The 22,710-nt window shown below is 42.0% G+C and overlaps 1 protein-coding gene across 41 annotated transcripts in view; it reads left to right on the plus strand.

Annotated features, from left to right (window-relative positions):
- Positions 1–22,710, plus strand: part of SORBS1 (sorbin and SH3 domain containing 1) — a 306,573-nt gene that overhangs the window by 175,740 nt on the left and 108,123 nt on the right. For 14 of the 41 annotated variants that reach the window (XM_043988522.1, XM_043988524.1, XM_043988537.1 and 11 more), the window contains 3 exons: positions 8,878–8,904; positions 9,026–9,141; positions 18,307–18,678. In XM_043988522.1, coding sequence (XP_043844457.1) covers positions 8,878–8,904; positions 9,026–9,141; positions 18,307–18,678 — 515 coding nt within the window. The remainder of the gene's footprint in view (positions 1–8,877; positions 8,905–9,025; positions 9,142–18,306; positions 18,679–22,710) is intronic. The other 27 variants (XM_043988536.1, XM_043988557.1, XM_043988565.1 and 24 more) reach the window with 3 other exon arrangements.

Genomic DNA, 22,710 nt, shown 5'->3' on the forward strand with positions numbered 1-22,710 from the left:
ACTATTATTTCAGAGGATTCATCATGACGTGCATTGCCCACCTCTTGCCAAAGTAGTGAGGAAATCAAGACATACATTTTCAGACATGGCTGGTGTAGGAATTTGTTTTGCTTGACTATGCATTTGCCTATTTTTTATAAGGGGGGAAAATTGGCTCAGCCATCCACACTAGAAAAACAAAGTGAAAAATGGGTATAGCCTAGATGATAGTCTGACATGCAGCTGAACGGGAAGCTCATTGGGTCAGTACTCTGTTACAAGGTATCTCAAACACTGTAGAAAGACAGGGAGCTTGGCCTAAAAATAAGTAAAAGGAGGAGACTGGTCTATATATCTTATTTGGGAAATTTTACAGGGGTTTCAATGCTCCCAGCCTTCTTGTTACCTTGATCTTTTTAGCCACCAATGTTCCAGCAATGCCATATGGCTGTGGATTTGGGGTATCATAATCTTAGGAGAATCAAAATGACAAGTAACCAAAGGCCAATAGAAAGCCATACGGTGGGTCTAAGTAGACTAACACATTGCCAGTGATGGCTTGCCCATGAGAAGCAGCATGAAGGAAACCACTGATCTTGTAAATGCCTAGAAAACGAGATGGCTTGTTCATTTAGGGAGAAGGAAAGACACCAGATGGACATCGTGCTATAGTGTTACTCAAGCAGTATGATAGTATTAGAGCAGAGTTTCTTTGTTTCCCTCTAGCAGTCTGGTGAAGCCTATGGATTTTTTTTTCAGGATAATGTTTTGAAAAGCATCAAATAAAAATACATGGATTTACAAAGGAAACCAATTATATTGAAATAGAGTTTTCAAAATATATATATTTTTAAAGTTCATGGATTCCCTAAGTTAATAACCCTTGAACTAAAGGAAGGATTGTGGTCAGTCCTTGAGGTCAGTCCCCTCTGGAGGATTTATGGAAAGATGTGGAAGCAGCATAGTTGAAAGATCACTGGTCTTAGAATTGGAAGTCCTGAATTCAAGTCCTAGGGGACTTGAACTAGATGCTTACCAGTCTTGACCTTAACGCTAGATTTAGAGTCAGAGAACATGGATGCAGTCCCAGTACTGCCACTTGCTAGTTGTGTTATCTTGAACAAGTCACTTAACCAACATGGGCCTCAGTTTCTTCATCTGTAAAATGGAGGTGTTGGACCAGATGACCTCTAAAGTCCCTTTCAGCTGTAGACCTCTAATTCTATAATGAATGAACCTGTGATTTTGACAGTCTATTTTAACTCCCTTTCTTTAATTTTCCTACCATGTAAAATGAAGGTGATTGGATTAGATTATCTCTTGTATCCCTTCTGTTATTAAATCTATAAATTAATAAATCTACAAATCAGTCTTAGAATCTGAGACTGGAGAACTAGATTTGTTGACTCATTGGCAAATGAATTTTAGTTTTATTTAGTGTGAGAATGGATGGTATCTCTGGAAAAGCATCAGCTTCCATTTATACTGAGCTTTAAGGTTTACAGAGTATGTATGTTATCTCATATGATCTTGCAACAACAGTTGTATGACTTGGAGTTGGGGAGGGGAGAAGAGGGAGAGACACTGAACTTTGGAAGTCACTTGAACCCTTTGACTCCTGCCTCCAAGTGGTTGCTTGACTCTGGATCCTTTATATCTGAGTTCCCCAAAATAATCAAAGGATTGTAAATGGTGAGTTAGAGAAATTCTTAGATGTCATCTAATCCTTTCATTTTATAGATGAGGAAACTGAGGGACAGAGAATTCAAGCTGCTTGCCCAAGATCATCTAGGTCTTGATAGTTTATTTATATAAAAAGATGGGAAGTATCCAAAGCTCTTTCCACTCCACAGTACTACAAGATTGATATAGAGACCTTAGTCTTCTGACCAGAGCCCACTTCCTTCCCCTCATTCTGAGAAAGCTCTAGTAACATCTGTTCTTGGTCTCTTCAGAAGCATGTCTGTAGCCCCACCCTTGAATAAGGGGAATGTTGTCTGTCTGGCTTCTGATTTTTTAAATCTCATTTCCTGTCCAGATGTGGATCCTTGAAGACCAACTTTTTGGCTCATCCTTCTTTTCTAAATTGACTCCACCCATGTTTCTACACCAGTGCTTTTTCTTATAAAGAGGCAGAGTCTGAGATTTTAATGGGTGCTAAGCTTCCTGTCTAGTTAACACCTTGTTGCCTGATCCTCATTCCTCTATTCTGACTATCATCTGCCTTCTAAAGTTATTCTTTAATTCTAGTCCAATTAAGCCTGCTTTCCTCGCTCCAATGCTAACTGTGCAGTCATCTTGAATTCTTGCCTCACCATGGTTGCCCGACAGCCTCTACATGCAAGTGAAGATTCTTGGACTCATCGTGGACTTATTTCCTCAAATTAGTTTGGAAACAAGGGAAGCTTCAGAAAGAATGTCCACAGAAAATTAACACTGAAGGATTTAAAGATTCAAACAAATCACTCATTTTGATCAATGCATATGGGGAAAGTGGAAGCAAATTAATCAAAGCCAGCAGCGGGGTATAAATAAGACTTGGGATGCTCAGAGCTCCCCTATTAGGGCCCATTAAGGAACATTTGGATGCTCTACCAGAACACAGCAAGATGAGCTCAAAGGGAATTATCAGTAGATCCAAGAATTGATCCATGCAAATGTTCCTTTTGAACATTGAAAAAAAAATGGCATTGGCTCAAGGCAAAAGAGAAGGAATTCTCAACAGACCTAGGCTGAGGCCCAAAAGAGGACTTGTGATATGAAAACCAGGTGGGAGAAAGATAAGGCAAAGGGAACTAAGCATCTTGCTAACATATAAGGCATCTTCGGAGTTGCCAAAAACCCCAATCCAGCTCTTCAAGGATCTGTCAAATGAGGGGATTGACCCAGAGCAGGGGTTTTTTAAATCTTTTTTTGGTATCATGAACCCCTTGGGCAGTCTTTCAAAGGCTATAGATCCTTCTCAAGATGATGTTTTTGGGGTTTTTTGTTGGTTTTGGGGGGTTTTGGAGGGCAGGACAATGGGGGTTAAGTGACTTGCCCAGGGTCTCAAGTGTCTGAGGCCGGATTTGGACTCAGGTACTCCTGAATCCAGGGCCGGTGCTCTATCCACTGCGCCACCTAGCTGCCCCCTGAGATAATGTTTTAAAAGATAAAATATAAAGGATTACAAAAGGAACCAATTACATCAGAATATAGTTATCAAAATATGAAAACATTTAATGTTAATGTTTAAGGATACCAAGTTAAGAGCACCTAACTCAGATGATCTCCAAGTCCTCTTTTTGTTCTAAAGTTATATGATCACATCATTTCTCCCTTTATATAGAAGACAGAGCAAATTCTGATTAGAGAGTTACTAGTGGTTATTAGAAGGATCTAGAGAAGGAAATGGCAAACCACTCCAGTATCTTTGCCAAGAAAACCCCAACTAGGGTCACAAAGAGTTGGACACAAATTTTTTTAAAATGACAGAACAACAATTTAAAAGATTATTTTTTAAAACTTCCTAATTCATGACATGGATTAAAGATTCTATAAAGAGATGGGCATTGTGGTAAACTAAAAAGACCACTGGACCAAGAGCTGGACCCTGTGCTCTAGTTCCAACTTGCTACTGCTGGATAGGTAACTGTAGGCTAGCCAGTTAATCTGTGAAGTTCAGTTTTACAATCTGTGAAATGGGGATAACCATAACTTGCCTGAAGACCTTAGTCAGTCAATAAACATTTATTAAGCAGCTTCTATGTTCCAAGCACTGTGCTAAGCACTGGAGATATGAAAAAAGTCAAAAGACAGTCTCTGTTCTCAAAGAGTTTACAGACCAATGGGAGAGATAATATGCAAACAACCATGTACAAATGTATATAAGATATATATAAGATAAAATAGGCAGTAATCAATAGGGGGAAGACACTAGTATTCGGTGGGATGGAGAAAATCTTGTAGAAGGTAGGATTTTAGCAGGCACTTGAAGGAAGTCAAAGCTAAATTATTGTGAGGATCAAATGACAGTATATGAAATAATACTTTGTACAGTACTAAGCATTCTGCAGAAGTAAGGCATCATAATTTATTTTGTGCATATATAACTTAGTCACAAATTATCTCAGAATGTCACCTGGCCCTTGGTGGAGTGGAGGAGAATATCAAAGAGATGAAGTATATAAACCATCTGGAAACAATGAAATCTTGAGCAAATGGCAGAAGAGCTTATAAGTTGCCACCATCTGCTCACCTTGAAGAGTAAGAGTGGGGACAAAATGTGAAGATGCCTTCAGGATCTTACGGTCTGGAAAATAATTATAAGAAAGGTGCTATTTAGAAATTACAGAAGGATCAACTTCATATTTCCCCCCTATTGCAAAAACCCTTGTGGTCAAGATTTATTCTGTGTCTTCCCCTTCTGGTATTTTATTATAATAACGACAATAATAACTCATATTTACTTCTTCTATCTTACTGGAACTTCCAAAGAATCCTGGGAGGGGTGCTAGGTGCTGTAGGTGATATTATCTCCATTTTATAGATGGGCAAAGTATGAGGCCCAGAAAAATAAATTGAGTTGCCCACATCACACAAATACTAAAGCCATATTTGATAGATAATCCATAATGTTAGAAATAATACCTCACTGTATCAATAAACTGAGCATCTGTGATTTCATTATTATTGGAATTCCACCGTGCCTAGCACATTATAGGTGCTTAATAAATACAAGTTGACTGGTGTAGATCACAACTCATCCGTACTTTAGTAGCTGTCAAAAAAGTATAGTTATCTGCAGATTAGAAGTGACAAAAAAAAAAAGTAGGCACACTGACAACAGTAAATAGCGGCTGTAACTTTGACCAACCTCCCCTTCCCCATAAAATCTAACATAAAAGCTTTTTAGAGTCCAGCCTTTTGGAGATAGTTTACATGTGGGGCAAGCACCCTGAAGGCATTCTTGTGCAGTATAATAATTGATATTCAACATGGTAAACCTGAGTCATCAGGAAAAGGTTATGTTGCATGTTAGCATGCTTAGTTGAAAAAGGCGGAGGATAAAATTAGGAACAATGGGTGGAAATTGGAGAGAGACAGATGGTTCAATGTAAGGAAAAACCTCCTAATGATGAGAACAATTCTGATGTGGTCATGGGTTCCCTCTGACTAGTTGTCTTCAGACAAGGGCTGGATGACCACTCATTGGGCGTGTTGTTGAAGACAGGATTCTTGAAAGGGGACAGATTGGGTTAGATCCTCTTTGAGGTCCCATCTAACTGAGATTCTGTGAACCTTTGATGCTGTCTGTACTGCATTTTAGAAAGTTTTTCATTCAAAACTATTTGAATAAAAACAACTTCTAGTGTTTAGTGATAAAAAAAAAATCACACACTCCATTATCACTCTGTTATTCAGAATGGTGCCTTTTCCAAAGTTCTGGATAACTGAAGTTTTGCTTTAGGTACCCATGTTGACATTATCATAATTGAGAAATCAACCAGACATTAAAAAAAATTGTTAACAAAGTCACCATATAATTGACTTCAGAAAGGAGGAAATAAACTAAAATTCATGGGGGCTTTGGCCCCTTCCCAACACTAAAGACTAATTTGGATTTTTAAAAATATACCTTACTGAAATTTAATAAAATATGGGCTTATCTTTTTCCATTACCCCATGTATCTTCTCTTTCTCCCCACACTTCCAATACCTTCTTGCCATAACAAGATGGAGGGTTTTTATCTTTCCTGAGTGTTCATTTATTGCTTAATTTCCCATATATTCCAATTCCCCTGAAGGTCTATTCTCAGGGTCTGGCCCCTTCCGGGCTACAAGTTTCACAGAGAGGAGGTGATGAGTACCAGCATCAATATCTCTGGCTTCTTTTCATCTGTTTGGAAATCAGATAGAAGTCATAAAGAAGAATATGGAAATAACAAGGATAGATAAACAAGGGTATAATAATAACTTGTTGTTTCTCTAACACCTTAGACCATGCAGAGCATTTTCACATAAAAGACCTCAGCTGAGGTAGGCAGGGCAGATATTCACATTGTATCAGCATCTCTGAGATTATCTTGCACAACCCACACCTAGACAAGCATCCCCTCTACAAAACACCCCAAATGTGATCTTCCAGTCTTCATTTGAAGATTGTTAGAAATGGGAAACTTCCTGCCTCCTAAGGCAGCCTATTTAAATTGTTATCAACTTTTTTCCTTTAAAAAAAAAAAACTGGGGGCAGCTAGGTGGTGCAGTGGATAAAGCACCAGCCCTGGATTCAGGAGTACCTGAGTTCAAATCTGGCCTCTGACACTTGACACTTACTAGCTGTGTGACCCTGGGCAAGTCACTTAACCCCCATTGTCCGCCAAAAATTTTTTAAAAAGAAAGAAAGAAAAATTAAAAAACAAAAAAACAACCTTGAAAGTCTAGCCAAAATCTTCCCTTCTGTAACTTCCAGCCATTGCTTCATCTGACCCTCTGGGACTAAGATAAATTAATTGCTTCTTCCTTTTCTCATGCTTCTTTACCTCTCTGCAGCATCCAATGATCACCTTCTCTTGGGTGCTTTCTCCTCTCTGGGTTTTCTTGATAATGCCTCGTCCCTGTTTTCCTCCTACCTGTCTGACCGATCCTTCTCAGTTCTTTTCCATCCATTTCACACCTGTGGCTGACTCTCAAGAATCCATCTTGAGGGGCAGCTGGGTGGCACAATGGATAAAAGCACTGACCCTGGATTCAGGAGGACCTGAGTTCAAATTCAGCCTCAGATACTTGACACTTACTAGCTGTGTGACCCTGGGCAAGTCAACTTAACCCTCATTGCCCTGCAAAAAAAAAAAAAAAGAATCCATCTTGGGCCCTCTTTTTTTCTCTCTATACTCTCTTACTTGATGATTTTATCAATGCTCCCATGGGTTCAATTATTACCATCACATAGATTTTTCCCATATCTTTTTATCTAGCCCTTGTCTCTTTCCTGAGTACCACTGTGTATCGTGGATATCACATAGGTGTCTCAAACTCTAAATATCCAAAATAGAACTCATTCTTTCTCCCCTGCCCTTACTTTTCCCTCTTCTAGACTTCCCTATTATTTCTGACAGAACCACCATCTTCCCAGCCACCTAGGTTCACAACCTCCATGTCATTATTGACCCCTCACTCTCAGTCATCTTCATAGATCGAATCAGTTGCAAACTCTTGTCATCTCATCTCTCTTTTAGTGTGCTATTCTCTCTACTCACACAGCCATTATCTTAGCTCAGATCTTCATTTCCTCTTGCCCAGACTATTATAAGAAGGCTCACCCTTCTTCAAGTCTTTCATTGTTCTAGTGCAGGCTTCACATAGCTGCCAAAGTGTCTTTCTTAAAGTACAGTTCTGGGGCAGCTAGGTGGCGCAGTGGATAGAACACCGGCCCTGGATTCAGGAGGACCTGAGTTCAAATGCGGCCTCAGACCCTTGACACTTACTAGCTGTGTGACCCTGGGCAAGTCACTTAACCCTAATTGCCTCACCAAAAAAAAAAAGTACAGTTCTGACCATGTCATCCCCACTTCTCAAGAAACTCCAATAGTTTCCTATTAGTTCCATGATAACAACCCTCTGACATTTAAAGCTCTTCATAACCTAGTCCTTTCAATCAGTCTTCATAGGCTTTGTTTTCAATCGCTTCAATAGACTGATCGTTCTTCTCTGCACTCCAGTTTGGCTATATCCTTTTAAAAGTATGGTCTCCAAAATTGGGTACAATACTCCAAGTATAGTCTGACCAGAGTAGAATACAGCAGGGCTATATAACCTCACATGTGTATCTGTTAATATGGCCAATGGTGATATTAGTTCCTTGGGTTGCTATGTCACTCTTTTAACTCATTGAGCTTCCATTCCACTAAGTCCCCCAAATCTTTTTTACATCAACTATTGTCAATATATCATCCTTATTCTGTCCTTGTGCACTTGATTTTTTTTTTAAGCCAAGTAAAGCCTTTCCATTTATTCCTAATCAATTTCTTATTAGAATTAGCCCATCCTTAATTCTTAATTGATTAGCTCTTTTGGGATCCCTTTTACTGACACCCATTGAATTAGCTATCCTTTCTTGCCACACAGCATCCATCAATTTGACCTCATAAGTATCACTGGCAATTAGAAAAGAGGGGAGCTGGATAGTGTAAATAGACAAGGTCCAGGATTTTTTAGAGCAGAAGGGGGATAGAAAAGAAAGCTTCATGTAGTATTTCATCCCAGAGAAATGGGTTGATTTAAAAATGTGATGGAAACAACAGTAGGGCAGCCAGATTTGGGGATCGATTTTTTTAGGCCAATTAAAAGCAAGGAAAAATCAGGTGGAAAAAGAGGCTCACAAACACATCAGATTCCACTGAGTTTCAATTTTTTTGTTTCTCCCTTCCCAACCACTCACCACCTCCTCTTTAAAAACAAACAAACAAAAAACCCCATGTATCTGTTTGATACACTTCTGTGAATCCGAAATGTTAGCTGAGTCGTGTTCATTAGGAGGGTTCTTTCTTTTACTAACATCAGGCTTCAAGAAGGAAAATGTGAGTGAGTGAATTGTGACTGGAGAAAAGAGTTCGGTTGCTTTTTTGTCTGCAAAAGAGGAATGTCAAGGGACAATTGTTTCTTCATTGCTATGAATGTGAGCCTTGTGTTTTCAAAGGTCAGAGACACTGAGCACATCATGGCTAGAGCTCGTTCCTATGGTAATTAGGCCATCCTGACTGAAGGCATTTTGTGTTTGAAATCAGGAAGCTGGGGTTTCTCCCTCGGTTGCAGTGTATGCCGGTTTCCTGCAAACATAACCATTTGTCTTTTTTGTTTTGTTTTTTTTGTTTTGTTTTCTTTTTCTTGTTCTTTCATCCCTCTTCGTGATACCCTTAGGTCTGGAGCCAGAAAATTTCCCCACAGGTAAGCTTGCTTTTGAATTATCTGTCTCATTGTGTTCCATTCCTGCCTATGGAAAAGCCCCCCCCCCCTCCCTGAACTAGAGAGAATTCCTGGTGACCTGAGGTACTCTTTCATCTTGTAGATGAGTGGAGACTGTCCTCTAACGCGGATACAAACGGAAACGCCCAGCCCTCTTCGCTGGCTGCCAAGGGCTACCGAAGTGTGCATCCCAACCTCCCTTCTGACAGCAAGTCACAGGTAGGCAGGCATGTGTCTGAGGGCTGGGTGCAGAGTGGGGAAAGGGCACTGTTCTCTGCCTTGGGTTTAGAGGCACAACTGCCTCAATTGGATAGGTCCTAATGTAAGCTTCTGGACCAATGGAAACTCTCTTCAGGAAAGTGAAAAAGCGTTAGGGGCTAAGCAGGAGGGAGGGTGGTAGGGTTCATTTGTGCCTACATAGGGATTTGAATGTGCTATATTGGTTCCTTCAGCCTCCCAAAGTTTCTTTGATGCTTGGAAAATAAGTTCTGGAAGAGAACATATTTTAAAACTGTTTAAAAGCAAATAGGAAAAATAATTCAAGCTGATTTTAAATTTTATCAGTGCCTATATTTACATGAGGGGTAGTCCTGTAATCATTATTAATTGTCTGCAGTTCAGATCAGTCAGTCAGTTGATCAACATTTATTATGTGCCAGGCACTATGTTTAGTGCTAGGGATACAAGGAAAAGCCAAAAAAAAAAAAAAAAAAAAGGAAAAGGAGAGAAAAAAATATAAACAGCTCTTGCCTTCAAAGAGCTTACATTCTACTTGGGGGAAATAAGGTGTGCACAGCTAAATAGCTGTGTGACCCACATACAAAATAAGTGCAAAGTAACCGTCAGGATGGGAAGCGTTAATGACTGGATTATCGGCAAAGGCCTCGTATAGGAGATGCCATGAGCTGTCTTGAAAGGGAGCTAGAGTTTCTACAAGGGGAAGGGGAGAAGGGAGAGTGTTCCAGGCATGGGGAGCTGACTGGGGAGAAAGGCAAAGGCATGGAGGTCGGGGATGGAATGTTGTGTCCAGGGAATAGCAGTAAATAACTAGTTTGGCCAGAATGCAGAGTGTGATGGGGTGAGGGGTGGGGGTGGCGGGGGAGAATTAATCTAGAAAGATTGGTTGGAGCCCAATAGTGACATTTTAAAAAATAGGATTGGAGCTGGGTAGAAGCTGTGGTAGGAGTTCCTATGGATCCCCCCAACCCCACCTCCCCAAAAAAGAGTTTGGGTGTCTGCTGGCTTTCTATGTAGACTCTTCCTGCTCTCCCTCTGCTCTGTGATTGGAGTCAGAGTTAGAATTAAGAATTAGCACTAGAGGTAAACAACCCTAGCTATAGCTTCTGTTTACAAGGGAGGAGGGGAAGGGAATAACCCTTTCTGTGTCACCTATCATGTGCCAGACACTATGCTAAGCACTTTACGACTATTGTCTCATCTGATCTACAAAATAGAGATGTTTGAAAACTTTAACTAATATGGAATGGTAACAATCATGCTAAGACTTGGCTCCCTTGATCTACTTCCTATTCTTTCTCTCCCTACCCTTCCCAGCTGAAAACTCCTACCTTTTATAGGAAGCCTTCCCTGATCCCTCTTAATTCCAGTGCCTTCCCTCTGTTAATTACTTCTTATTTTTCCTGTATATAGCTAGCTTTGTATAGATTTCTTTGCATGTTGTCTACCCCCATTAGATTGTAAGCTCCTTGAGGACAGGGACTATCTTTTGACCTTTTTGTATCCCCAGCACTAAGCACAGGGTCTGGCACATAGTAGGCGCCTAATAAATGTTTATTGGTGGATTGAACATATAAGCAATCCTTGACCAAGAAAGAAAGGCAGAACCCACTTCTGGGTAGAATACCCACATTCCTGCTATGCGTTATTAAGAATGATGATGGTGGTGGTGGTGATATCTAGTATTTATATAGAACTTTAAGATTTGCAAAGCACTTTATATACATCATTTCATTTTATCCTTACAACAACCCTGTGAGGTAGATGCTGTTTTGATTATTCCCATTTTATAGAGGAGTTAACCAAGACTGAGGGAAGTTAAATGACTTGCCCAGGATCCCACAACTAGTAAGCGTCTGAGGTAGGGTTTGAATTCAGGTCTTTCTGATTCCAATTCCATCTCTGTCTCCACTATACCACCTAGATTCCTGATGTTACTTCTCTAAATGGGAGCTGTGCTTGCTTGTTCTCAGCCGGTATGGCAACAAAGTGGGTGCACAGTATACAACAGCACCCAGAAGAGACCAGCAGGAGAGGCTAGATCATTCTGTGCTCATCTCACCCCTTTTTCTGAATAACTCCACACTCTTCTGCAAGCTTCTTCAGCGCAGGGCCACACTTTCTGTTTCTCGTCTTTCTCCTCTAGGATGAGGACAAATTCACACAGGGAGTGCTCAATATGTATCATCCACCAACTAGAAACTCAGCGGGTTTTTTCTTAAGCTCATCTCCTATGGGGAGTTGCTTTAGTTCTGTCAATTTGGGTGAAATAGGGTGTTGAGAAGCCCATCTCTCAGAACACATGAAGGTTGGCCAGAGGTTCTGCTTTTACTTGGTAGAATTATAGCTGCTCGAAGGTAATCTACAAATAATAGATTTATTAAATGTCTACAATGAGTAGAGCACCATTTTAGGTGATAGTAGCATAATGAAGTTTATAGGAGACAGAATCTGCCCTCAAGGAGTCTACAATCTAGTAGGAAGGTAAGATGCAAACACACATTACTATTATATACAATAATAATAGATAGATAGATAGATAGATAGATATAATAAGTACATGAAAGGGAATTCTGGACCTCTGATTTCATTGGTTTGGAAGAACTTCTGGAATGTATGGAAGTTCCCTTCACCAACATAGAGGGGCAACTTAGGGTTGTAATTTAAGGTCTTACAGTTTCAAGAGACAGTGAAGGGTTAAGTGTCTTTCCCTTAGTCAAACAGTCAGTACATGTAGGAGGTAGGAGTTCAGCTTAGGCCTTCCTGATTCCAAGTCCAGCCCTCCCTTCACTAAATCATGCTGCCTAAGAGCTTTAGAGAATTGAAAATATTTCTTAGCCAGGGTACTCTCCCATATCCCTGCCAAGTGACCCTGAGCATCCCAAATCAATATTATTGTTCTTTGCCCTGCTTCTGAGGAAATGAAATTAACAAGACTTCTTCTGCATCAAAGGGGAGAAATCTGGGATGTCTTTCTCTCTTCAGAGTGATGGGGATTTGGCCACCTTCTAGGTGCCTCTGAATTGAAATAGACAGAGGGACCATCTTCCCTTCCTTTCTGTCTACATAGATTAGCTGTTGAAATTAGCCAATCAATGAGTGTTTATTGAGTGTTGGCAATACATGCCAACATGCACTGCAATTCTTAAAATTGCTTCCCACTGAATACTATCTGTTTATACAATCGACATGATTAAAAAAATTCCTTCCTGGCATGCCATTGTTAAGAATCATAGGCTTATTGCTGAATCTTCACAGGTATCATTGTGTTAAGGATGATCAATTCATAGACTGTTGGGGTTTGAAAGGCCCTGAGAGATAATTTAATACAACTGCCATATTGTACAAGTGAACAAACTGAGACAGCTGAAGTGACATGAGAACTTAATTGTCCATGAAAACACTTTGAGACATTTCCAAAATATGTAGAAGTTTACCCAATGGGTAAAGCTCTCAGTATGCCATCAGATATAATCAGCTCCCTTCTTTGGGCCCTTGTTTTCTCATCTAAAACTAGAGGGTTTAGACGAAATAATCACTTAGATTCCTATCAGCCCCCAAAATATGTGCTGTCTCATTTCAGTCAGCTGAATAACACTGACCATATCTACACTGGGGAAATGATACTAGTGATCCACATAGAATTTACATGCCGCATATGTACTCATACACACACACACACACACACACATAAACATACCCACAAACCCTAATAATTACCATAATACCCTTAAGGACAGCTCATGAATGCTTATAATGCCCTTTGGCTTCATAAGCAGCTACACTAGACAAGTTATCTCAAGGGACCAAAAGCGAATGAATGGTTAGCCTAACACAGATCTGCTCTGGAAGTGGAGAGTTAATTAAATTGCTTGATTCATTTGCATATTGGGTGGCTCCTCCCAAAGTGTTTTGTTACTTGATATTACTATTGCAGATTTATTTTTGCTATCCACTCTCCTGTAAAGAAATCATTGATTTTATTAATATATATTGGTAGTTATTGGTAATTAATAGCTAGTGGTTATTGTTATTAGTAGACATACTACCAATAGACTCAGTGATTATTGAAAATGCAAACTTGAGAAATATGAGTAATTAATTTATTTCCAAGTTTTATTTTGTAAAATTAATTTTTCTAACAATAATTCATTTTCTCTCCTTCCCATCCTCCTCCTCTCAATTTGTTTTGAAGAAGAAAATTCCATGCTCCCTTGCTACCATTGTTTGGGGTGATTGGTCTTTCATCCTTGATGCTATTGACACCCAGGCAAGAGGCAAACAAAAGATGGTTACCCCTTCTGGGTCCTGAGTTTATGAACCTGTCCCAGAACTCTTTAGGCTCACTGTCCCCTGCCTATCTCCCTATATGGAGTGAAATAGGGACATGGAAATGATGGAGTCTGATAGAAGAATCCTGGTACCCTGATGTTCCAACATCTTAGTTTTCCTGACTGACCAGGTTGTGTGCCCTCTGTCAGGAGAGAGGCTTGCAGAGCTGACCTTGTCATTCTTGTCCCTTGGACCCCATCACTGCTATGATCTCCAGCCAAGGCAAGGCGATTGGCCTAGTCAACTTTACTTGTCTATTCCATTGGATGATCATACTCCCCCTAAGACTGCCCCATTCTAATTTTAGAGTCTAATGTACACAGCCCTAAGATACTGCCAGGTGTGTGTTGAGAGCAAGAAAGAACTATCCCAATCACAGCTTTCTAGTTTCAAAGCACCTTAATGCATTCAACCTATTTGATCTTCACAATTATCCCAGAAAGCGTCACTGATATTATTATTCTTCTCATTTTACAAATGAGTAAACTCAGTCTTGGGGAGATTAAATAATTTGCCCAAATTTGCTGTCACACAGATAGTTCTGAGGCTCCTTTGGTGAATTGTCAAATTGCACTCTCCTTCACCGCTTTACTTAACCCCCTCCGCCTCCTCCCCCCTTCTTTAATGCCACAAGAAACGGTGATATTATAGGGCCATTGGCTTTAATAGTCACTGACAGCCATATCCAGATCTCTGGGGAGTGTGTTCTCTAAAGGGGCAAAGAGCTATGAAGGCTTATTTCTTGATGTAATGCATCCCTGTGGCCCATATATGGGCACGGTCAAATTAAGTTAAACACTCAAACCAACTTCTATCTTTGGACAAGAAGGAATCACATATGGAGAGAAACAAGCTTAAAATTAAAGTAAACCAAGGCCAGGAGAAAAACTGCCTGCCCTCTAGCTCACTGAAGCCTTCCTAGGCCCAGCCCAGGGAGCAGAAAGGGATTCCTTTCTGTATGAGAAGCAAGCTTTATATTCCTGGAGATTTAATATTTAGCTTTTAAACTTTCCCCCAGACTTCCCCCTGGTTTTGTGGAGCCAGCAGTGTTATGCTGAGGACTCTTAGCTCTTACTGAGTAACAGTGGGGGAAACAGCTTGTTTGTTTTGTGCTACCTGATGTATGGCTGTGAGTCAGTGACTGTAGCCACCATTACCATGACCCCAGGGAGAACCATTTATATAGTGATGTGCACCACCAAAAGTGAGACAAACACCTTCTTCTTGTCCTTTAACATTCTCCAGCCTCCCCCTCCACAAGCATTGATGTGACTGTTTTTATAAAGTTATAAGGGGCCAGTAGCCTTATCGAGGCTCATAAAGCCACTTTTCTTTTGTTTCTCACCTTTGCCACTAGCCCCTTGCTCAAGAATTCTGACCATAGATCCCTCTGCCAGACTGGGCCAAGATATAATATGCCTTTTTGAGAGGAGACTGTCTTTAAAGAAAGTCAAGAGGGGCAGCTAGATGGTACAGTGGTTAAAGCACCAGCCCTGGATTCAAGAGTACCTGAGTTCAAATCCGGCCTCAGACACTTGACACTTACTAGCTGTGTGACTGTGGGCAAGTCACTTAACTCCCATTGCCTAAAAAAAAAAAAGAAAAAAGAAAGTCAAGAGCCTGGGTTTTCTTCTAAGAATGGGTCATCCAGCCACCTCAGTAGGAGTCTGGGGCCTTAGGCCCAGCACCAAAGGAAGTATGCTCCCTGCAATGATCCCTGACCTCCTGGCATGATACCTAGTTGGAGAACCAATGGAGAGCTGGTGGCATTGGAGAACAGACTGCTCTGATTCACTCTGGCTTCAGAGGGTAATGCATACAGCTATGAGGAACTATTGAGTGTGGTGTAGGGAGCAAGTAGGGAATGACACAGGGGTACCTTTTTAACTTCTGATCAACCAGTTAGATCTCACTGGCCTCAACCATCCTCATGGTATTCACCATAACTGGGGCAGCTAGGTGACACAGTGGATAAAGCCCTGGCCCTGGAGTCAGGAGGATGTGAATTCAAATCTAGCCTCAGACACTTGACACTTACTAGCTGTGTGACCCTGGGCAAGTCACTTAACCCCAATTGCCCCACCAACAAACCAACCAAACAAAAAAATAAAGTGAAACTCAGGGAGGCTAAGTTATTTGTCCAAAGTCACATCAGAACTCGAACACAGATCCTCTCAGTCTCAATCCAATGGGATCAGAACATTGACTACACTGTGCTGACTTAATTATTTTGTTTCATCGAATAAGCACATGTAAAATAAGAGGAAATCTCCATTTTATGAGAGGCAGTTTTGCATATTGCCTAGCTTGCTGGACTTGAAGTTAGAAAAACCTAGGTTCAAATTCTATCTCTGACAAGTCATGGGAAAGTCACTCAACCTCTCTGAGACTCAGTTGTCATGCTACTCTCTAAAGTAGCTAGGGACTTCAGACACTTCTGAGCTGTGTGATGCTTGGCAAATCACCTAACTGCTGTCTACCCCAGTTTCCTCAACTGCAAAATGGGAATAATAATGGCACGTATCTTCCCCAAGTTGTTGTGAGGGTCAAATGAGATAATATTTATAAAGTTCTTAGCAGTGCCTGGCACATAGTAGGCACTTAGTAAATGTTTGTTTCTTCATTCCTTTGTTCCTTCCTGCCTTTCTCCCTTTTCTCTTTCTTTCCTTCCTTCCTCCCTCACTCTCTTCCTTCTTCCTTCCTTTTTTTTCTGCAAAGTTACAGAGAAGTTGCTATTTGCATTGCTATAGGGATGTCTTTTGACATATAAAATCGCAAATTATTGAAGTCCTCAAATCCAAGTCTTGGTAGACTTTAATTATGGCTGTGGAAGTGCATTGCTAAGTATAAGTAGAGAAACTGATAACTATCTTCTGTGAATTGAATTGAGGCCTATTGTTTCCATTTGCCTTGCTCTGCAAGGAAAAGAATTCATGGTATTAACTGAGTAGCTGTAGGGGGAAAATAAGGAAAAAGAAATATATTGACCTTTAATTCCAATTACAGGCCCTTTTGGGCCTTTGGTTTTGAAGACTATCTTGAGGAAGACTGTAGGTCATTCAAGCTCCGTTTGATGAGGGACTCAGAAACTTAATTGAGTGTGTCAAACCTCGGGGGTGCTCCTCCGAGAATCCACCTTTTGTGAAGGTCAAGAAGATAGCATCCCAAATATGCCTGGGTGAGTATGGCTAAGAACTGAGGAATCTGACTTACAGGATGACCAGGATTGGAAGAGCAGAAAAGGAAGCAATTGTGCTTGTTCCAAAGATGCCGTGATCTTTGCTTTCCTAATGTCATGCTGGGAAAAAAAAAAAAGAAAAGAAAAGAACCCTTGCTCTTTCTAATGACCATCCTCATTCTTTCTACCCCTCCCTCTTTATTTTTTATTTTTGTGTTTAATCTTGAACCCGATGCTAAAGGTTCCCCCCCCTCCACGCCCTCCTCTTCCAAAAGAGCAAGGCTTTGCATGGCGACCGCACGCTGAAGCTAAGGTTTCCTCATCTCCAGAGCCCTTCAAGGACTGTGTGTACCTGAGTTCACCGAAGCCTTACGTGCCCCAGGGTGCTTCTATGCAGCAGCGTCCCTCCTTTTCCCCAGCGGAGCCTTCCTCCCAGGTAGCCCGCTCCGCGCTCCGAGTCACAGCCTATACTGACCAGGCATGCTTGCCTAGTAGCTCTACATTCCCTGACGCGTCATCCCGATACCAGAGCCCCTGGGAGGCTTCCAGGGCAGAAGATAGCCCCAATGTGAGCTCTAATCCCCGTCACGAGGCAGGAAGGGATAAAAAAAAGGTCAGCAGCTTATATGTCGCTTGTTTATCCAACGACACTGGCCTCGCAGCATCTGAGAACTCCCCTAGGCTTGCATGTGACCAAACCCAAAGCAACCCTTTGGAAGACCAGGTCATCCGAGCGCCACCGGCTCTTGGCATCGTGTCCTCCTTGCCTAGCGCCGAACCATCACGCTTTGCTCCTCTTCCCGATCCTCTCCAGCTGTCCTTTAACACCATCATCAGTAGAGATGCAGTTAGCCAGGGTGAAAGTCCTCCTCTGGGGACTGAGTCTCCTCTCACAGAAGCAGTGAGACCACCTGTGCTAAGTGCCCAGATTCCTTCGGGCCAAGGGACACTGAAGAGAAAAGAACGTTCCTTTCCAGGACGGTGGTATCCAGCCAAGGCAAGGAAACAGGAATGTTTGTGCCTCCCCCCTCCCCCACATCTGTTCTTTATTTCTTTCTAACTGATGCAAACAGCTGTCTAACTGACTCATGCTTCCCTTTCTCATTGTTAACATCTCTGCACCTTGAAGAATGAATTTTCCTACCTAAGAAACCTCAGCACAGTATTCCCCACCCCCACCCCCTGTGAATGTGTGCGTGTGGTGTTTGATCCACGGTCTAATACCACTTTGGGGAGACATGAAGTTACTGAGGCTTTCCGAGGGGGTGGAGGAAGCCACCACTTCACCTTCTGAGCTATGCCTGAGTGGGTGGGGGCACGCAGAATCAGCACTTGGTGGGGTTGTTAAACACGGCCTGTTTGTTGTTGTTCTCTTGCTCTCTCATTTCGAGTTAAGGGAGATTAAAAATAGATGGATGGAAAGTAACCTTGGATGAAGTTTCTTCTGTGTCATGCAGTGTGAGGATGCCAACAAAAGTTATTGGCTTGCACTGACTGTCTCATGAACCACAGCTGAAGGGCACCGACAAACTATTTCTCGTGGCCCGTGATTGCATGTCCCTTCATGACTGTGTAAATGTGGAATTCCTTCTCCAGGACCTTGCCCCTCTGCATAACAACACCCTTATTTCCCACAGGATGCTTCTTCCTCCACCACAGCTCAGCCGGGCATCATAGTAGTCCCTCTGTACCCCGTTAACACAGACCGAGGGCAAGAAGGCACTTCCAGAACACCACCACCACCTCTGGTGGCCCTGGACCAAGTTGCCACCTTCCCAGCGACCGCCTGTGCTGGCGAGCCTCTGACCTTTCCGACATTAGATGATTTCATTCCCCCTCATCTGCAGAAGCGATCCCACCATAACCAGCCAGCCAGTCCTCCTGGCTCAGGTCCCCCCATTAGCCAGACAACATCATCCTTCTCCCCACCTCCGCCACTGGTCCCTCCAGTCCCCGGGGCCCTGCACAGAGCCACGAAGCCTCACCTCCCTGGAGCTGTCTCAAGTACAGTAAGCTCGCCAAGATCCCCTCCTCACGGCTTTCCTAAGTTTATCCTCCCGGCAGTAAGACCTCTCTCTCTCTCTCTCTCTCTCTCTCTCTCTCTCTCTCTCTCTCTCTCTCTCTCTCTCTCTTTCTCTCTCTCTCTCTCTCATTTGCTACATTCTGAAGGGGAGGCCTTGGCTGTGGCTGCTCATCCGTCGACTGAAGCCTTGTTTGCTTTTCCTAGAGTGCATGTCTCCTGTGTTCGTTCAGCTGCAGCCTCATGGTTGTTCATCATCTTCTGAAGTCTCTCTCCTTTGTCACATTCAGAACCAAACGTTTTTAACCCTTGTTTCCTGAGCCAAATTTATAGTTCAAAGAACTCTGGCTTCCTGTAAGATTAAAAAAAAAAGATGGTCAACATTTAGAGAGCAAGTTAAGCTTTATAAAACGCTATTTCTACCTTTGATCCTCACAAGGGGGGGAAAGGAAGGAAGGAATGGGCATTGATGTGGTACCTACTATGTGTCAGGCACCATACTAAGTGCTCTTACAAATAATATCTCTTTAGTCCTCACAATAAATTTGGGAAGTAGGTCCCATTTTACAATTGAAGAAACAGAGGCAAACAGATGAAGTGACTTGTCTAGGGTCACACAGCTGATAAGTGTCGGAGGCTGGATTTGAACTCAGGTCTTCCTAACTCCAGGCCCATCACTCTATCCACCGTGCCACCTAGCTGCCTTCTAGACATAGATACTATAGGTTATAATTATACCCATTTTAAAGATGAGGAAACAAAAGCTCAGAGAGAAGTAAATAACAGTAGTACTGTGCCTGGTATGTAGCAGACACTTAATAAATGCTTTTTAACTGACTAACAATAAATGGTAGCTCTTTCGTGCCTCAAGGTTGACAAAACACTTTCCCTATATTATCTCACTCGAGCCTCACAACAGCCACATGAGGCAAGTGCTCTTCCTCATCCTCACTTTACAGGAAAGGAAACTCATCTCCAAGTGGTCAGCTAACTTGTCCAGGCTCACACAGCAGAAGGTATCAGAGGAAGCATCTGAATGTGGGATACTCTTCACCCCTCAGTCCATGGCTCTTTCCACTGTACCCCACAGCTGTCTCTTGTTTTGACTGAGACTAATTGTACCCAAGGAAAGTCAATTGTTCAGTTGTGTCTGACTTTTTGTGACCCCATTTCAGGTTTTCTTGGCAGAGATATGGGAGAGGTTTGCCTTTTCCTTCTCCAACTCATTTTACAGATGAGGAACTGAGACAAATAGGGTTAAGTGACTTGCCCAGGGTCACACAGCTAGTAAGTGTCTGAGGCCAGATTTGAACTCAGGAAAATGAATCTTCATGACTCTAAGCCTGGCACTCTACCTACTACACCACCCAGCTGCCTTATGGAAGGTCAGACAAAGGCACTGTTATTGAGATTGGGGTAAGAATTTGGCCATAGATGAGCCAATTCCTATCAGAGGTAAAAAGGAAGTTATACAATACCAGAGTTTTTTCTTTTTTCTTTCTTGTTTTTGTTTTTGTTTTTCCAATTCCATGTAAAGATAGTTTTCAACATTCATTTTTATAAGATTTTGAGTTCCAAGTTTTTTCTCTCCCATCCCTTACCCCTCCCCAAGACAGCAAGCAATCCGATGTAGTTTGTACATGTACAATCATGTTAAACATATATAATACCGTTTTTATAGTACTGTTTTTCATCTAAGATATGAAGAAAGTATTCTGGACGACCAAGAAAAGAGATAGATTCACTTTTGTGTTAACTTAGCCAATAAATAGACCTTCATTGACACTTAAAAATGGTAGCAGCTGAGTAGGGAAGATAATGGAAAATGGAGAGATTCAACTAGAGCATTGAATTCATTTTAATAGTTAAATATGAAAGCAACAAACAAATCTTAGGGATATATTCTCTAAAGGCAAGAAAATGTTAAGGCACAGCTTCTAGGAGGTCTTTTTTGTACAATCAGATTGACTAGTGGTTAAGGTAGAGGGTTAGGACACCTTTGGTCTCATCCATTGGGCAGTGTGTGAAGGATTCTGTTCTTTTCATGGCCAAGAAAACAGCTAGAGGCAGTATATAGTATAGTGGATAGAGTCATCTAGACTTAGAGGTAGAGAGACTTGGATTCAAATCCCACCCCAGACACAATAACTATACGACTCTAAACAAGTTTCTTGGCCTCTCGGGACCTCAGTTTCTTCATTTTTAAAATGATGGGGAGGGGAGTTGAACCCCATGACCTTTTCAGTCCCTTCTAGCCCTGTATCTATAATTTTATTGTCTGGTTCAGAGAAGAAAGCTTGGAGGGGGGAGGTACTTTGGCCTGCTGGCTCCCTAGAGTTCTCTGTGAGCCCCTTCAAGGGCCCCAACATAACCCTGGCCCTCCCATGTGGATCTAGCTACCCAAGTTATTGTTGTTTTAGTGCTCAGCATTGTTCATTTGTGAATTCAGAGACATTTGAGGCTCCTTTACCTTCAAATCTCCAAGCATCCCTTTCCTACCAGTTATGCTACTGCTCCCATCCCCCATTCCCCAAGGAAGGTACTTACCAAAGCTATCATCACCTTAGCTGTGTAATTTCCCCAGGTGGGCAGCAGCACGTGTCCCTTTGGCCAAAAAAAAAAGCAATCACTTGGAGGTCAAACTGCTAACAGTAAGCCCCCCCCCTTGGGTAGGCTTTGGAGAATAGATCTGGCCTATAACCAAGACCATTCCCAAAGCCTTTCCGGCCTGGTAGAATCTGTCATAGCTCACTCACCTCTGTCACTTGCCATGCTAAAATGAGGCTATTGTAGAAAGGCCTCAGCAAAAATTGGACAGGATGAGAAGAGATGCCTGGATTAAGACCTGCATGAGTGGGGGCAGCTAGGTGGCACAGTGGATAAAGCACCGGCCCTGGATTCAGGAGGACCTGAGTTCAAATCCGGCCTCAGACCCTTGACACTTACTAGGTGTGTGACCCTGGTCAAGTCACTTAACCCTCATTTCCCCGCCCCCCCCCAAAAAAAGACCTGCATGAGTGGAGGATACATAAGCTCAAAGGTCTACTTCTGGTTTATCAAAGTGGGCCCCTGCACAGTGCCTTCCTACACTCATGGCGTACTGATATGCCTTGTGGCCCCTCTAGACATTCTGCAGATATTTCCTGCTGTCTGGGAGGCATGCCATGTGTTAATAAAACCCCTTTCAAGGCAAGAAGAATCCTGGTTATTCTCTTCCAACTTTCTTTCAGCCTGGTAAAATTATGTACATGAAAGGACAGAAACTCTAGGACTCCACAGCCCAGTTTGGGGAAAGGGGAGGGATACTATAGGTATAAGTGGAAGAAATACTAGAATGAAAACAGCCAGGGTCTTCCCACAACTTCCTCTGGCTAAGTGAAGTTAAAAAAAAATCTATACCCAGCCTCCCCTTGGGGTTTAGCAAACTGCAGTCACACCTGTCACTTACTTAAGCCTGTGTGACCTTGGACAAGTCACTTAACCTCTAGGTCTTAGATCTCTCTGCTGTAAAATGAGGGAGCTGAATGAGATTACTTCTGAGGTCTCTTTCAGCTGTGATATTCCATGATCCCATGGGGAAATGAAACTTGAAGTCAAAGGTCCCTTCTGTCATTTAATCAACTGATTAAGGAGTCACGAAAATTATTTTCAAGACTGACATGGTTTTAAAATGAAAAAAAGCTTTGTGGGATAAGATTAGCTCACGTAGTTAAACTGTAGTCGTGCCATTTCCCCCCCCCCACCTTTTTTTTTAGTAAGGGGCAGGAAGGAAACTTTTAAAAATTCAGAACGTCAGGGAAATTGGAGTGATTTCCCAACTGAAAAAAAAGCAAAAATTAGACAAAGCAAAAAGGTCAAGAGAGCCAGCTACATAGAGTCCTCTGCTAATAAAGGAGTCCTTCAGATTCTTTGAAACAGCATAATCATTAGGCCAAAGGGTTGTTCATGAATTAGATCTACCCTGCCCAGCTAATATTTTCTCAGCTACATCAAGAAAGATGAGCAGCATCAATACGAGCAT

The sequence above is a fragment of the Dromiciops gliroides genome, chromosome 2 (genome assembly GCF_019393635.1).
Source record: "Dromiciops gliroides isolate mDroGli1 chromosome 2, mDroGli1.pri, whole genome shotgun sequence".
NCBI classification, from domain to species: Eukaryota; Metazoa; Chordata; class Mammalia; order Microbiotheria; family Microbiotheriidae; genus Dromiciops; species Dromiciops gliroides.